Source organism: Drosophila pseudoobscura, chromosome 5 (assembly GCF_009870125.1).
Source record: "Drosophila pseudoobscura strain MV-25-SWS-2005 chromosome 5, UCI_Dpse_MV25, whole genome shotgun sequence".
NCBI classification, from domain to species: Eukaryota; Metazoa; Arthropoda; class Insecta; order Diptera; family Drosophilidae; genus Drosophila; species Drosophila pseudoobscura.
In genome coordinates this window covers 1,261,632-1,279,152 of record NC_046682.1, presented here as the reverse complement: position 1 = coordinate 1,279,152, position 17,521 = coordinate 1,261,632, and the positions used below count along the sequence as shown (strand labels likewise).

Sequence of the window (17,521 nt, the reverse complement as noted above, 5' to 3'; positions counted from 1 at the left end):
TGTCTTGATTAAAACCAAGTTCGCTGGTCACATTGATCTGGCCATCTCGAATCAAAAAAAATATCGTTATCGTTGCCCACTCAGCTGTCCATGGCACCATTTTCCCACGGCCATGTCAGAGATGGAGCTGAAATATACTAGAATGGTATTTAGAATAGTAACGGCGGTAACGGTATTTAGCTAGGGCTGCAGAGAATCGATGGAATATTTGTGTAAAACAATAGCCGCTATTTCTATTTTTTTATTCATATTTTCTATTGAATATAATTTTGGCATATTATATATTATAATATTATTTATTAATGTATAATTAATATTTTCAATGGAATATTTACAATAAAATATATTCATGTATATGTAGACACCGGGATTCGATTTCCAGTCGGGATGTAATGAATTTTTTTTTCGATATTTTACTATTATTTATTATCAGCAGCAACAAGTGTGTATTTAAGTGCAGTACTTTACAGGTTTCGGTTACAGGTTTACCAGGTTTACCCGTTTTCAATATGCATGCATCACAGTTCGTCGGACATGTTAAATACTTAGGTGTTGCATCTAAGAAGACTTCATCGTCCCAAGTCGCGCACTTTCTGCCGTCGTTTTGCTTTAAAACGAGAAATTGAAATAAAAATCATTTGTATCACGCTGCATATTTTCCCGGAAACGGGCGTTTATGTTTAAAACGCAAAAATAAGTTAAAACCGGAGCCTGCCTGATTGTTAATTACGTTTCAAATCAGCTTGAAAACCATTCAAAAATAACGAGACATTCCGTACTATTTACGTTTCATGTTTTGACCTTTTTTGTTAAAACCTTATATAAGGCACAACCAAATAGAAGTAAGCATTTAAAATTTGCATATCTGATAGAAAATTAAATCATCAATGGGATAAACTACTGTGTTTAGGGATGAGGGTCCTATCAAGCTAGTAATATTCAGCCGACTACCAAAATTGAGGACTATGATTTTCGTTCATAGACATAGAGAGATTTACCCATTGCCGACCAGTGGGTATTGAAATATTAGCCACGAAAATGATGAAACTTGAAGAATTTTATCGCAGTTATCGTGGTATTTTTTAAGCAAATATAAAGGATTGGATGGACCTACAAGAAATGCTATTAGAAATTACGTTAATGTATCCGCGGTTTAAGTCAAGTTGTTTGTTTTCTTTTGTTTTAATATAGGGGGCTTAAGTGGGCTTCGTTCGTTTTCTCATTGGTATATTTATAATACATGTTGAAAATGAGACGGTATATTTTGTTACATTTCCGAGGATCAGGTCACACTGTTTTCGTCGGTCGTGAAAAAGTGCGTGTGTGTGTGTGTGTGTGTACGTATTTGTGATTTTATTTAAATTAAAAACTTTAAGTAATTAAAATGCTAGTTTTGTATTTTATGTTGGTTTTTGAAGTTTGAGGACAGAAGTTCCTCACAAATTTAATACACGCTCATAAATCAACCGTACTATACTTACACTCAAAAGCAAAAATACATTTTTCGGAATTGTATCTGTGTGTACGTAGATACAGATACATCCATATGTACGTACACATGCAATTGCGAATTCGTTCAAGGTTTTTGGTGTGTAAGGAAAAACGCTAACAGTGATGAACCTATGTATATATGACAATTTTCGTGAATAAATTTACGTTCATTCCCATTCCCTTATGTTGTGACCGTGCACATACTTATGTACATACATATTTACATATACAGCTACGCCGTAAAAAATAGCACCAGGGGACTGATGTGTAATTGACGGATTTTGCTTAAGTAATGGTTCTAATGACTAATATATAAGTTATAATTTATCGTATCCCAGAGCACTGGTATGATTTGCAAACTCCAAATAAAAATATTTGGAAAGAAAAGGATTTTACCAGAAATTTGGGCACCAACAAAAATATAACCAATTTACAAAGAAATCAAAAAATTATAAAATACAAAGAAACTTTCCTCATTTGTTTGTAAATTATGTTACTTTAGTTGTATTTAAAGGTTGGCATTTTGTTGTAAAACCTTTGGCAGCAACAACAGCAGCTTAACATATTGACATTAAAGCTCACCTAATTTTCGCATCTTTTCCTTGGGATATTGATCCACGAACCATGCAGGATACTCCAAAGATCTTTATTGTTCTTTGGTTCCGCATTAAAAACATATTTTTTAACTTAACCCAAAATATTAGCAATGGAGTTCATGTAAGTAAGTGAATTGTGCTCGAACTACTTTCGAGCTTTCTTTCTAGTTTTTTGGGTCATTTTCTTGCTGGAAGACACAAAACAACTCTATTTCGTATTCTGCATAAAGCAGTATCACTGTTTCTTTGATATTGACATAGACATGTTGCCTAGTACGAAAATCATGCCCATACGATTTTGGTTGCTTTTCTATGTCTAATAAATTTACATGTGAGTCAGGGGATTGTATTCTGCATTCGGTAGTCGTTTCACACAAGAACAAGACCCTTTTACACCAAAAAATAAATTTTGGCTTTAGTCGGACCACAGGGTGTTTCTCCATTTTTCTTTGTCCCAACTTTACTGCTATTTTGCATACCAAACTTTTTTTTGCCCTATGCCTTCCCGTGAAAAGTGGAATTTTCCTTGGACTACGAGTACCTATTTTACGTTCTTGTAAACAAGATCTAACTTTTTTGGTACTTGACGAGAAATGGGGATATCGCGGCCTTTCGTCCATCTGTTTCTTATTGAAAACATATTTTAAAGCATTGCTAATCATTTTTGTTTTAAAAACAGACAGCCAATCCTTAGCATAGGTCCTGCCTTCTGAAATGAAAGTTTTGAACCTTTGGCTCTTTTCTTCACTTTAGTGCTTTCCAAGACCCATAATTACTTAAATTTTTTAACTTTCTTGTCACAATCACCTAAAGCCACCGATTTTTAATTCAATCAAGAACTTAAAATATAAAGAAGCTCAGAAAAGTAGAAGCCATTACATAAAACAGTTACTGGTGCTATTTTTGTTGGTGCTCCATTTCGCTCCCCTATTGCAAAATTGCCTAAAGTTATAAGAACCGTTAGAATTGAGAGAGTAAGCACACTTCTCTCAGAGAGGAGACATATAAAGCTACATTATATTACAGTAAAGTCCAGAATATGTTGGACAGTGGTCTTGTTGGGAAGGAATATAGACAGTCGTCCCTACTGGTGCTGTAAATGCCAACCACCCATACATATGTACATATATGCTACAAAACATTTCATCTATGAAATTATACACATATCTATTCGATTCGGTAATAGATTAGCATTTTAGCATATACCTAATAATAATAATAGTTGAACATATGTACATGTACGATGAGCTGAGCTGCACTTTTTCATAGTAGGCTACGGATTGAGCAGTGACTGGGTTGAAGTCGAACCAAAGAGCGGAAGTGTCAAGAAACGAAATAGACGCACAAATTTACCAAGCTAAAAATTGTTCATTGACAGTATTTCGTAATGTCTGATCTTGGAAGTGGAGATGAAGGCATCTCAGGAGGATCAAGTATGTCGAAGAGGAAGAAGCAGCGAGTGTGTCGCCTGTGCACTGACCAACATTCCCCTAATGTTTATTCTAGAATATAATGTCGCTAACATGGAGGGTTCCTCAAGCAGAAACGATTTCGATTCCTCTGGCAAAGGTACATATGTCAACTATTACTATTACTGCATTTAGCTATAAATATCAATATCTACATCTACATTTCTTATTTTCTTGAAGGTGGCGGTACAGTGGAACAGGAACTGGCTACAAAAATGCTTCAAATACAATCCAAGCGATTCTATCTAGATGTAAAACAAAATCGGCGCGGGCGTTTTATTAAAGTAGCCGAGGTAAAAAAAAAAACGAAAGCTCATATTCATTTTTTGTTTCTTTAAGTGTACATTAATTTACACCACACTGGACATCAGTCCAGTATTAAGATAGACCAAAGAAACGCCATCAATTTTAATTTGTTATTCCTATACATACATATGTACATATATAGGGCTTAAAAATTAATATCACTTTCGGACTACCCAGCGATAAAAAATTTGTGTACTGTTTCCGTCTCAAAAAACTAAAAAAAAAAGCTACAAAGTCAATTTATTCAATATCCTTCTCGACATATGTAATCAACATAGCTATAATCAAAAACAGCGCTATAAAATGGCAATTAAATTTCATCTTACAAAACTCATTAAGATTTTATAAAAATCTGAAATTTTATATTTATGTAGCAAGAGTCAAAAAACAGTCTATTATCGTGTTGTCGTATAGTCGGGGCACTAGACTTCACATTGGTTTTACTCGTACCTGAGGAAGATTTTTTCATTTCAGATTGGCGCTGATGGTAGACGAAGTCAAATATACTTGGCCCTTTCAACTGCTGCCGAATTTCGCGACCACTTATCATCCTTTAGTGATTACTATGCATCACTAGGTACAAAATTATTGATGTACCCTTGCAGAGCGGACAAGAACTTGAAAATAATTTCTAGGTAGTCAAAAGATGCCATCCAGATCAATCAAAGTTATTTAATTTAATATTTTCAAATGCCTACAACTAAATTATAGGCAAATGAGAAAAGAAAGTCGATTCAAATTATCATTAAAAACGTGCTAAGCAAAAACAACATTGTAATGTAGTTGTAATCGTTCTTAATTGACAAGTTTTTGAATTCTGCAAGGGTATTTCAACATCGGCAAGCCGAATCTACGATTTTCTTTTGTTTTAGTTAGATTATTTTGGAATTAATAAAATAATTATTAATAATAAGCTGGTCAAAACACAGGCCCTCCGAACACAGACAATTTGCCGGAGGATGGTAAATTGAAGTCCGAAATGATGATCAAAGATTATAGAAGATATTATTTGGATCTAAAGGAGAATGCCCGTGGCCGTTTCCTTCGGGTAATATGTATGAAATATCCTATTGACAAACATAGGCTAACAATACCTATTCAAAGGTATCACAAACCATAACAAGGGGTGGGCCTCGATCGCAAATCGCACTACCAGCCCAAGGAATGATCGAGTTTCGAGATGCGCTCACAGACTTACTGGAAGAGTTTGGGGCTAATGATGGAGGGTATAGTATAAATATATATTCCAATTTATTCATAAGTACATATGTACATGTAATGTATATTCAGGATTTCATTTAAATCTCATTTTTTTGCAATCCTGCTTGACCTTTTTTCCAACATTGTTTTACTCAATGTAAAGCAATAGCGTAAAAATAGCGTTGCCGGGCACACATCTAGATATTACAGAATATGGAAACACAGAAAAAGAAATATATATTTTAATATTTATTTTTTCATTAGGTTTAAAGGGGACTTGCCCGAAGAGCGTCATATGAAGGTTGATAATAAAAACTTTTATTTTGATATTGGGCAAAATAATCGTGGAGTTTATATGCGGATAAGTGAAGTACGTATTAATAATGATAATAAAATAATACATTTATGACTGTTAGATCTGATTACGATACGATTTGTCATAGGTGAAAAACAATTTTCGGACCTCAATAACTATCCCGGAGAAATGCTGGATACGCTTTCGTGATATTTTTAATGATTACTGCGACAAAATGAAGAAAACGTCCGACCCAATCACTGCCGACATTAATCTACCGACATCTGCAAATAGTCTTAAATAAAGGGTATTGATAAAAGCCGATTTAAGCAATTTAAAAAGATGCATGCATCATTCTTGGCTCCTAACAAACGCGAGAGCTTATTAAAAGTGACGGAAAAATTAAAAAGCTTGCAATGTTCGAGAGAACTAAACCTTAAAATATGTGAATTTTTCAGCTTGAAAAAAAACAACAAAATATATATAAACACACACACACAGTAGCATTTAGCGAATGATGTATTAGTATTTTTTAGTTTATGTATTATAATATAGTTTAACTAAATCGACTAGCGTTAAAGGATAGACAACTTGAGCGTAACCAACAAGCAACTCAAACACAATCGAATGAATTAACTTGTATGTAAGTGTACTCAGTCAGATTCACATACCTCAGCCAAGCCACTCGCAACGTCTCTTACGATGGCTAATACAATTGTTATTGATTGACATAAATTAATGACGCCGCTTGAAAGCATCTGAAAAATGTAAAAAAAAGAATAATTATATTTTTAACTATGCCTCTTGATTAATTTATATGTCTAAATTGATGTACATACGTCTTACCCTTGCTTCGGCCGATAATAGAAACATGCTACGGATACATTTCGTGTGTCATGGGAGATGTATGTATTTAGCTAATTGATAGATTATGTCGCAATATTAATCAGGTTAATGCCATTTTGAAACTTTCATAGTAAATACATATGTACGTTGCAAATTGTTAAAGCTTCTAGAAATAATATGTTAAATATTACAAAATATCTATCTTAAAATAGCTCCTAAAAGCGTTTTTAAAACAAAAGTTTCAATGTGATCACGTAGAATAAAAATTATTAGATACGAAAAAAATGCATAGCAAATTAAATTATAAAAACATAACTCGATAGTGCAACACAGACACACACATCCCCACATCCAAGTTGTTGGTCGCAGAGGGGTATTATTATTATTATTTTAGAGAAAAACAAATCGAGTCCTATAAATATCTACGCGACAAATTACCTATTGGTTGGAGTTTTTCTATTGACATCAATGTGTATAAATTAATTATTTAGTCTTTAATGTGTTATGTATGACTTTTCAGCTTTTAAGTTCAATGAGAATGACATTGAATTATTATCGTAAGATTATTAAAATGGACGCTATTTCATTGCATAAAAAGAACAAATCCCAATTGTACATGCATACTGATGTGTGCAATTTGTTATATTAACACGACCATTGGCATGTTAAGACGCGTATGCGATAGAGAGCCGGTGACGGAGTTGGAGTCTGGCTATAACCTCTATACTCTTATATTTACCTGGTAAATATAAGCTAAAATAGATATGACAAAGATAATTATATATATTTAAAACCCAGAAAGTTTATCTTCGATGTTGTTTGGCAAGAATACATATTGTATATTTTAAGAGTTATGTGAAAGTACTATGAAAATAAAGTTAAAACTCAATAATATGGGAATGAGAATTGTGTCCACAGTAAATAAAAAAAATTACTGGATTTTTCCCTTTTGGTTTTGGATTACAACAATAAATCGTCAATGGTCAAAGGAAATTTTCCGGGGTCGATTACGATAAATCGATGTTGCTGTGTTTGGATATAAAGACAATAAAACAAATTTGTTACGACCATAACTCTGATTTTAATAACCAGTTTTCATATACAAGTTCATGAAAGCATAATATTGAATAAATGATCTTCGTCTATCGATCTATTTCGCCAAAAACTACGTCCAATGTTCCAATAATGGCAACGACATCGGCCAACATATGCTGTTTGCCAATTTTCTCTAACGCCGCTAAGTGGGCAAATCCGGGAGCTTTGATCTTACAGCGATATGGACGGCTGGAGCCATCTGACACTAAATAAACACCGAACTCGCCTTTGGGAGCTTCTATAGCTGTATATGTGGCGCCAGGTGGCACTTGGAAGCCTTGAGTAAATAGCTTGAAATGATGAATCAGTGCCTCCATAGAAGTTTTCATTTCGGAACGCGACGGAGGCGTCACTTTAGCATCGTCCGTCTTAATTTCTCCTGCAGGCATTTGATTGAGGCACTGGTCGATTATGCGCAGGGACTGACGCATTTCCTCGATGCGGCAAAGATAGCGATCATAGCAGTCTCCTTTTGTGCCGATCGGCACGTCAAAGTCCACAAGATGATAGGCGTCGTATGGCTGCTGCTTCCGCAAATCCCATTTGATGCCTGAACCACGAAGCATGACGCCACTGAAGCCATAGTTAAGAGCCTCCTCAGCAGTTACAATGCCGATATCCTCAGTACGTTGCACCCAGATGCGGTTGGTGCTAAGCACATCCTCCACTTCATCTAGGCGCTCGGCGAATTTTGAGGCAAACTCATAGATATCGTCCATTAAACCAATCGGCATATCCTGAAAGCTCAGAGATTAGATCTCCAAAAATTCTGACAACACTTGTACATTACCAACGACACACCACCAGGTCGAATATACGCAGCGTGCATACGGGCTCCGGAAACACGCTCGTAAAACTCCATCATTTTTTCGCGCTCCTCGAAGAGCCAAAAGAACGGTGTGAGTGCGCCAACGTCTAGGGCATGTGTCCCTACAGCCATTATGTGGTTTAGAATGCGTGTTATTTCAGCAAACAGCGCTGCAGCGAATATAGAAATGCAAAAAATATTTAATGTAATGATTTGATCTGAATATACTCACTGCGTATGTACTTGGCCCGGAGAGGCACATCAATATTAAGTAGCTTTTCTACGGCCAGAGAGTAACACTGTTCGTTGCACATCATCGAAACATAATCCAAACGATCAAAATAGGGAAGAGCCTGCGTATACGTCTTGTACTCAATAAGCTTCTCCGTGCCACGGTGCAGCAATCCGATATGTGGGTCCGCGCGCATAACAGTCTGCAAAAAGTTTACATACTTAATAAAATGGCTATATGTGCAAAAATTATTTTCAATTTTGCTTAAAAAGTAATAGCTGCTTTTTTGGTTTGACTATGTAGTTCTCTTCTCTTATTGTTGTGCTCAGTTGCGACAAATTTTCGTCTTCTTTGAACTCCATTTGTGGTACCATTAGCTTAGATAAGAGATCAAGCTCAAAATAATTTTCAGCAGGATAATGCGCCAATTCATGTTCTTTCTGGGCCTCAATGGACTATTTTGTGACCCACAATAAACCGTTGATTAAGTGGGCTTCAATGAGTCCGGACTTAAATCCAATTGAGGATCTGTGCGGAACCTCTCACACTTACCTCGCCGTCCAGTTCTAGCACCAGCCGGAGTACTCCGTGAGCAGCGGGATGTTGCGGACCGAAGTTAAGTGTCAAATTGCGCACCGACTTTTCGACGGGCGTGACTTTGCCTAATTTAAGATTTGGATGGGAAGGTGAAGAGTTGAAGTGTTAAATATTATATTATATTATCCACTTCATCTGTGTCGCAGCAATGTACATACTATTCCATGGGGGCACTTTCCAGAGCGAAGTTATTTCGTCGGGATACATCACAGGGCCGCTGAACTGCTTCATGAATTCCGGATCCGGGTACCATTTCGCAGCTGCACGGCGGTGCTGATGCGAACTGGGATAAAGAGGAAAAATAAATTAAAAAATTCGACATTTTCAACAATTATGTAAGCGGATCGATGCTATACCTTAGTAAGCCGCATCCTATTACAGAGGACTGCGGCGGCTGTAACCCAAAACCCTGTAACTGCAACCCGGAGCGCAGAGAACGTTTCACAATGCTGGCGAAAGCCATTTCTCTCCAAAATAATTAATGCAGCAAAATTAATTAATTATTTTGATTTAGAGGCAGTGTGACCGCGGATTTATCGATAAAATATACCGTCCGACCCTCACAAATATACTGAAACATACCGCCTCATTTTCAAAATATACCGTAAATATACGATTTCAAGTTATATTTTACATATTTCTTGTTTTTGATATTCCGTCGAATATAGCTATATAGAGCTATATAGAACATTTAGCCATGCTATAATAATTTTATACGATTGATGAATCAATTTTCTACTTGATTGGCTTAATTTAAAAAATTTCTTTTATTGGATTTCTATATAACGTTGAAAATGAAATTTATAGATTGATGAAATTGACAAAATATACCATTATATACCGATCTACCGTAAATATACCGTCGGGTCAATTTTGACCTCACAAATTACCGAAGTGTATTAAAAATACCGTAAGCGGTATAAAATATACCGTCCGATCCTCGGAAATATACCGTCTCACTTTAAAAATATACCGTAAATTTACTGACGATTTCAAGTTATATTTTACATATTCCTCGTTTTTTATATTCCGTCGTATATTACTAGCTAAATACATATGTACATCATTTTATCCGATTAATGACTCAATTTTCTGCTTGACTGGCTTGTTTTAAATACTTGACTTGTTTGATTGTTTTTGCCTCAAATTTTGATTTTAATACTGATTGTAAATTCTTCTTGTAGAACCATGTCATCTTTCCTCTGAACTTACAAAAAAACGATATCTTTCACCTGAACTGCGCTAAAATGATTCAATTTTCATTATTTTACTCCCATATTCCTTGATTCTAATATTCCGTTGAATATTACTAGTTATATAGAACCCTTAGCCAAGTCCTCATAATTTTATCCAATTAATGAACTTAATTTCTACTTGACTGGTTTATTTTAAAAACTGGCTTTTATTGGATTTTGTAAAAAAAAGCTTTTAGAGAATAATGCTGGCAAACAAAAACCGTCAGCTCTGCCCACATATGTATATACATAGTTTTATCTTATTTATGAATAAACTTTCTACAGGATTAAACAAGGTTTAAACAAAAAAGGTTCAACAAAAAAATGTTTTCCCGTCAATGGTATTTGAAGACTTGTTGCTTATCAACAATTTTTATACTCTATTTCCTTTTTATTTCCTATTTCCTGTTAAAATCTGTTTTCCAAGCTGCTTTAAAAAGTAACTAATAATGCATTTTTCTGAGATATCTCGATCCCAATACCTATTCTTGGCCTCTGTAAGAAGACCACTAAGTGCAAAATATCGTTGAAATACCTTTACAACTGAGACTGACTAGTTTTGTGGAAAGCTTTGGTGAAGTCAAGGGATATTAAGGTTAGATGTTTTTTTGGGCAATGGCTTTGGTAGCTAGGTGGTCTACGTAGAGTAGACTATCTAGTACCGATTTGCCTCTTTTAAAACCTAGTTGGCTGTTGCGAATTAGTTTGTTGTTCAAAACAAACCACCATAACCTTTTTGCCACTATCTTATCGAGCGTTTTGGCTAGGCATGAGTTAAGTGATATGGGTCTGTAGGATTTTATGTCTGTTAGTGGTTTTTGTGATTTTAGAATCGGGAGGACTAGGCTGAGTTTGAGCGATTGTGGGATGTATGAGTCGATTATTTTGTTAAAGTGGTTTATTATTCTGGTTTTAAGGGTGGGGGGTGCGTTTTTGTATCATTTAGTAGGAGATGCGGTCGAGGCCGGGGGTGTTTCCTTTCAGGGATTACAGTGCTGATGAGAATTCTATGAGTGTAATGTCCTTTTCGATTTCTAATGCTGGTGGAGTTGGGGTGTTGTTTATAAGGGAGTCTGGGTGGGATTTGTTCGTACGGAATGTTGGGGAGAAATTACGATCGTAAGCTTCTTCTGACCACGTGTGGGCGAAGGAGTTGGCTATTTTGGTTTGGTTGGTTGTGTTTGTTTGGGTGTGTAGGTTAAACATATTGTAAATGATTTTGACAAGGTTTTTTTTTTATTTTTTTTTAATCTTATTAGAAATCAGCTTTACTTAAATTATGATCTAATATTAGTGATATTTACATTGGCTTACTACATATTTTAAGAGTTTAATGATTAGGTTAATATATACATACATTTTAATGATGTGTTATTCAGCAAATTTTTCTATTTTTATACCCGATACTCAAAATGAGTATTGGGGTATATTAGATTTGTGGTAAAAGTGGATGTGTGTAACGTCCAGAAGGAATCGTTTCCGACCCCAAAAAGTATATATATTCTTGATCAGCAGCAATAGCCGAGTCGATTGAGCCCTGTCTGTCTGTCCGTCCGTCCGTCTGTCCGTCCCCTTCAGCGCCTAGTGCTCAAAGACTATAAGAGCTAGAGCAACGATGTTTTGGATCCAGACTTCTGTGATATGTCACTGCTACAAAAATATTTCAAAACTTTGCCACTTTGTAACGAACAGTTAGAACATTAAGTGCAGCGGGCGTCAGCCCTAGCCTACCTGAAATGTCGTGACCACCAGACCCCAAATTCCACGCACCGTGGGACAAATCATCGTGTCTTGAACCCAAATACATAAATTACACTAATCAGAATAGACAATAAAACCTTCATTATTAAAAAGTCTTAGACTTTCAATGTGGAGGTGAAGTAGACTCAGTCAAAACGAGGGGGAACGTTGTGAGTTGCTGCGGACACCGCAACTCTACAGTTATACCCGATACTAAGTCAGTATGGCTCTCCTCCGGCAGACGCCGCTAATATTAAACGACACGACAAAGAGTGCATGCGAGAGAGACAGAAAATCAGTCTGAGCGTGACGTCGGGCGCTGCGTAGCCATTGAAAATTGTTTTTTTTCTTTTCGGCTATGAAAATTATCCGATCTGATCCAAATTCAGCAAGTGGATAGATATGGCCATTCTCTATGATTCTGCGTTTTTAGTTTTCTCGAATCTGCAATATTGTGGATGCAACAGATTTTCGTCCTTTGTGGGAGCGGATGGGGGTGGGGCGAAATTCTGAGATATACGTTTTATAGTGAGATCTAACAGAAGTGCGGATACTAAATTTGGTAACTCTAGCCTTAATAGTCTCTGAGATTTGTGGATGGCCCAGATTTTCGTCCTTTGCGGTGGCGGAAGGGAGTGTGGCGAAATTTTGACACGAAACGGTCAAGGTCCAATATTACAGGAGTGTGGATACCAAATTTGGTTGCTCTGGCTCTTATATAAGTTCTGAGATCCTTGAACTCATATTTTGCAATTGGCAAAACCGACCATGAAACCTGTGTGTTAGAGAGAGACAGAGCGAGAAATAATGAAATTGTTTTCTTGATTCTGGCTATAATAAATATATGATCTGGTTGAGATCATACATTCTAGAACATATAGTCATCCTCTACGATTCTGCGTTTTTGGTTTTATCGTATCTTTAGAAATGTGGATGCCACAGATTTTCGTCCTTTGTGGGGGTGGAAGTGGGCGGGGCGAAGTTTTGAAATATTTTTGTAGCAGTGACATATCACAGAAGTCTGGATCCAAAACATCGTTGCTCTAGCTCTTATAGTCTTTGAGCACTAGGCGCTGAAGGGGACGGACAGACGGACGGACGGACAGATAGACAGGGCACAACCGACTCGGCTATTGCTGCTGATCAAGAATATATATACTTTATGGGGTCGAAAAGATTCCTTCTGGACGTTACACACATCCACTTTTACCACAAATCTAATATACCCCAATACTCATTTTGAGTATCGGGTATAAAAACACAATTTTTACATCACGACGGGGATTGCAACCCCGGTCTCCATCCCGGGAAGGCGCGGAGGGGTGGAAGTACTACCCACTATACTGCCAAATGTATTACCTAATGGAAGCTAAAAGTAAAAACTAAAAGTAATATAGTTTTACAAGAGGGATGAAAAAGTAAAGAAATTGTCAAGAAGAACAGGTAGGAAAGGAGAAATTGGTATAAATAGAGCTGAAATTTGCAAGAATTCTTGCCAGTTCTTACTCTAAACATAATGTAACAACATGTTCCACCAAATGAATTTACCATTTGTGTACCACTCGAGAGGGGCATTCCCATGACCTGGATGGTGGACAGATCAGCTTGATCTCAAACCTGCAGCATTATGGGAATACTCCTTTCGTCGTGATTTTCGACTGAAGACTTTTCGTAGCAAGAAGTGGAAGGAGCTAGCGATAGCAACCATTAACTTGGATGGAAGAAATTTCCATTTCCTCCCCCTGAAGCTGGTAATATTCATTAGACTGAATATTTTTTTGCCTTCTAATCACTTATTCGCAGGCCTTGGGATCGTAGAAGGTCATGGGAAGTGATGCAATAGACTCGGTGTGTCCCCAACCCCATCCCCAACCTCAATCATGTAATTAACAATATGCCTTTTTTGTAAATTACCGTGTTATTGTTGCTGTCACTAGATCTTATATTGTCATAAGATGTATTTTTCATAAAGGACTGAGATAACATACTTCAAATATATAACTTTATAACATATCGATTGTTATCGTTTCTTAGAATATAAAAATAAGAAGCGAAAATGATAGTCAATATACATTTTTGAATGAAAATAGGGTCACATCTGATCGTAAGATATAGAATAGCTTTAAAATCAAATAACATAGGCACACCTCTCAGTAAAAAGATTAAAGTTCAGTATTCAGTCATTCATTATCGAAACACCGTGAATAATAATACAATTTTACTTAGTTAATTGGGTTGCCGGAAAAATATTATCACTTCCTCCAGTGATCAATATTAATTATCAATTATCAATATCAATTAAATATTTATTTTTTGTTTGTGTGTGTGTGTGTCTTTATGTATGTTTAGGTGAGGTTAGGTTCAGGCGGTAGCCTGGGGGAGTGATGAAACCCTCCCAAGCTCACTTGGACCTGTAGAAGGTCCGTTGTGGTGCCGCATGGGCGTGTGCCCCTTCCCAGTGCTTAAAAACCGTGGAGAAACAGGCTGTTGCAAATTAAGGGCAGTCCCATCCGGAGGCTTGGATGAATCTGGACAAGGTCCCCGGTTTGATTTCGGACAGGTCCGAAATGTCTGTGTCTGTCCCGAGAATACGAAGACGATGATTTCCAAGGGCCGGGCAGTGGCAGAAGAAGTGGAGGACCGATTCCTCCTCTTCCTCGTCGCGATAACTCCTGCAGAAGTCGTTATGAGGGATTGACAGTCTAGAGGCATGAGTGCCGATCTGCCAGTGTCCCGTAATGGCTCGAGTAACTGCAGAGCACTGTGTTCTGCTGAGCCTATACAGCTCGGCTGAGCGCTTCTTCGATCGATATGGCCATATCAATCTTGAGATTTTACAGGAAACGGTTTGCTGCCATCTCCTATTGGCATTTTGCACGAACAAATCGTGCGTGAGGAGCCTGCACGTAGCCAGAGGCATCGCTACCTGCTTCCTCTCCATAAGGAGGAATTGTAGTACCCTGCCTGGCTGGCTCGTCGGCGGCGTCGTTTCCCTCGATGACCCTGTGGCTGGGGACCCATATAAGGAAGAGATCTAACTACTCTGCGATCTCGTGCAGAGACCTGCTGCAGTCATTTACAGTCGCTGAGTTCGACGATATTGAGCCTAGAGCTTTAATAGCCGCTTGGCTGTCCGAGAAGACGCACACTAAGTGCATGTCTAGACGTAGTTTGTAGACGATAGAAATGGCCGCCTTTATGGCTTCAATCTCCGCTTGGAACACACTACAGTGGTCCGGGAGCCTGAAGCAATGACTGATTTTCAGCTCGCTGCAGTAGACTCCGCCTCCCACGCGGCCGTCTAACTTTGAGCCATCAGTGTAGAAGTTAACCGCATTTGCGGGTGCTGGTTCGCCCATCTCCCAGTCCTCCCTAAGTGGGATTGATACCTGGAAAGGCGTCGAGAGGTGATCACTAGGGACACAATAATCTGTCCTCTCTGGTAATTGCGGGTGTCTCGTCAGGATTCCCGAGTGCCCAACCGCGGATGCTTTCCACAGTCTGGCTTCTCTCATTCTGAGTGCGGAAAGTGCTGCCACTTTCTTTCCCATCAGATCTATGGGGAGGAGGTCCAGCACAGTATCCAGGGCTTCCTATAGAGTAGTGCGTAGCCCGCCAGCTATGCATAGCTCTGCCATGCGTTGAACTCTACTGAGTTTATTGAGGCATGTCCTTTTGTCTAAGGCTGGCCACCATACCACCACTCCATAGAGCATGATCGGTCGTATGATGGTGGTGTAAAGCCACCGAACTATATAGGGGGTCATTCCCCATCTTAGTCCGATGGCTTTCCTGCAAGTATAGAGGGCTACTGTGGCCTTCTTTACTCTATCCCTTATGCTCAATTTCCAATCGAGCTTTCTATCGAGGATTAGACCAAGATACTTGGCGTTGTTGCTGAAGACTAGCGCTTCCCCACATAGTCTTGGGGGAATCAGTGCCGGAACTTTGTACTTCCTAATAAAGAGCACCAGTTCCGTTTTAGACGAGTTGACGCCTAGACCGCATTTGTCTGCCCATTTTGACATCTTCATGAGTGTGCTTGTCAGGCACTCACACAGCGTCTGCGGGAATTTACCCGAGAATGCTATAGCAACATCGTCCGCATACGCCACCACGCGGCAGCCACCCCCCTCTATCTCCCGCAGCAGTTCGTTCACTGCCACGTTCCATAGGAGGGGCGAGAGGACTCCGCCCTGCGGGGTGCCTCTACTGACAAATCTGGTGGACGTTGACGTCCCCAGTGATGCCTCAACCGTCCTGCATTGTAGCATCTGATCGATCAGGCTCACCGTCCGGGAGTCAACCCCGTCCGTCAGTGCACCCGTGATGGCGGTCGGGAGGATGTTATTAAAGGCGCCTTCTATGTCGAGGAAGGCTACCAGGGTGTACTCCTTACAGTTGAGGGACGCTTCTATGATCGATGTGATCGTGTGTAGGGCCGTTTCGGTGGATCTTCCTTTCCGATAGGCATGCTGGGAGTCTGAGAATAGACTAGGCGGAATATTTACCGTGAGATGCATACCCAAAAGCCGTTCCATCGTCTTCAGAAGGAAGGACGATAGACTTATGGGTCTGAAATCTTTGGGGGCAGTGTGCGAGGGCTTGCCTGCCTTGGGGATGAAGACGACTTTGGTATGAAGCCAGGTTTCCGGGATATATCCATGGGAGAAGATTCCCTCGTATATCCTTTTGAGCCAATTAGTGGCTTTTTGTCCAGCGTGAATCAGTTGGGCAGGGATGATGAGGAGAACATTTAGCGACTCATTGCTGGACGTTGTCCATGATTGGTCGGCATTCTTAAGGTAGCCCAGAGTGGGTGTAGTCTTCGAGAGAACTTTGCGCAAGCGCGAGGCTTCCGAGTTATTCTCAATGTCGCTACAGAACTTACGCCATGAGGCGCGTTTGGCTTTCCTCAGTTATTTATTGTAAACTGACAGACTGGCCTTGTAATCGGCCCAGTTCTGCTCAGCGTTTTCAGCCTTAGCTTTATTGAAGAGTCTCCGGGAGGCTTTTTATTTTGGACGTTGACATGCAATGACTGCATCTATCAAGAGGCGATGCAATTACTGCACCGTCAAGTGGCCCGTGTGACACCAGCAAAAGGCTGTTACGCGCGGATCCCAGGCAAAACGCAGCCCTCCTCCCGCCCAACCGACCGAGGGGCGCTGCCGCATGACGCGCGGTGCGTAGCCGAACCAAACGCGAGCATGCAAGAAAGATAGATATTAGACTAACATTCGAGGAAAATTAGCACTAAACTTATTAAGAAATTAAGCATGCAATAAAATACAAAATACAAATACCACTACAATTACTAATTACTAGAAAGGTGTGTAAGGATTAGTAATTTAATGAGAGGAAGAGAATTAGTGGAGGATATAATATTGTAGAGGGAATTATAATCCGAGCATAAGACCCTAAACGGTTCATTCAAGGAATAATTCGATCTACAAAGTGGAAGGAACAACGGTATAAAGTTTCTAGTCAGTCTAATAAGAATCGTGAAGTTTATGCGGCTCAACAGATCAGGGCTGTCTATGTCACCCCTGATCAAGTTGTGCATAAATATCACACCAAGCATTTTTCTACGGTTAACTAAGGATGGGAG

General features: G+C 38.8%; 2 protein-coding genes across 6 annotated transcripts; one reads left to right on the top strand and one right to left on the bottom strand.

Annotated features, from left to right (window-relative positions):
• Positions 1–1,291: 1,291 nt before the first annotated feature.
• Positions 1,292–7,109, top strand: Pur-alpha (Purine-rich binding protein-alpha). 5 transcript variants are annotated; one of them, XM_033381231.1, is made up of 9 exons: positions 1,292–1,337; positions 3,360–3,520; positions 3,594–3,656; positions 3,737–3,849; positions 4,337–4,439; positions 4,777–4,910; positions 4,967–5,088; positions 5,327–5,432; positions 5,506–7,109. In XM_033381231.1, exons 2-9 carry the CDS (start codon positions 3,475–3,477, stop codon positions 5,659–5,661), a joined length of 843 nt encoding a protein of 280 aa, XP_033237122.1. In that variant the 5' UTR covers positions 1,292–1,337; positions 3,360–3,474; the 3' UTR covers positions 5,662–7,109. The 5 variants fall into 5 exon arrangements, with proteins under 5 accessions (XP_033237122.1, XP_033237123.1, XP_033237124.1 ...); XM_033381232.1 differs by having other exon boundaries at positions 1,313–1,337; positions 3,466–3,520; XM_033381233.1 differs by lacking the exon at positions 3,360–3,520 and having other exon boundaries at positions 1,319–1,337.
• A 151-nt stretch (positions 7,110–7,260) lies between these two features.
• ND-49 (NADH dehydrogenase (ubiquinone) 49 kDa subunit) lies at positions 7,261–9,493 on the bottom strand. Its single transcript, XM_002136115.3, has 6 exons — positions 9,292–9,493; positions 9,094–9,218; positions 8,891–9,000; positions 8,339–8,540; positions 8,089–8,276; positions 7,261–8,035 (listed from the first exon to the last, which is right to left on the bottom strand). The coding sequence occupies exons 1-6, from the start codon at positions 9,396–9,398 to the stop codon at positions 7,346–7,348; spliced, it is 1,422 nt and encodes a 473-aa protein (XP_002136151.2). The 5' UTR covers positions 9,399–9,493; the 3' UTR covers positions 7,261–7,345.
• Between the last annotated feature and the right edge of the window lie 8,028 nt (positions 9,494–17,521).

Coding starts and splice junctions, on each gene's coding strand:
- Pur-alpha (XM_033381231.1), top strand. CDS start 3,475: ATGTCTGATCTTGGAAGTGGAGATGAAGGCATCTCAGGAGGATCAA. Junction 3,521..3,593: donor AGGCATCTCAGGAGGATCAA/GTATGTCGAAGA, acceptor TGTTTATTCTAG/AATATAATGTCGCTAACATG. Junction 3,657..3,736: donor TTTCGATTCCTCTGGCAAAG/GTACATATGTCA, acceptor ATTTTCTTGAAG/GTGGCGGTACAGTGGAACAG.
- ND-49 (XM_002136115.3), bottom strand. CDS start 9,398: ATGGCTTTCGCCAGCATTGTGAAACGTTCTCTGCGCTCCGGGTTGCAG. Junction 8,277..8,338: donor CCGGGCCAAGTACATACGCA/GTGAGTATATTC, acceptor TATTCGCTGCAG/CGCTGTTTGCTGAAATAACA. Junction 8,036..8,088: donor GACCTGGTGGTGTGTCGTTG/GTAATGTACAAG, acceptor CTGAGCTTTCAG/GATATGCCGATTGGTTTAAT.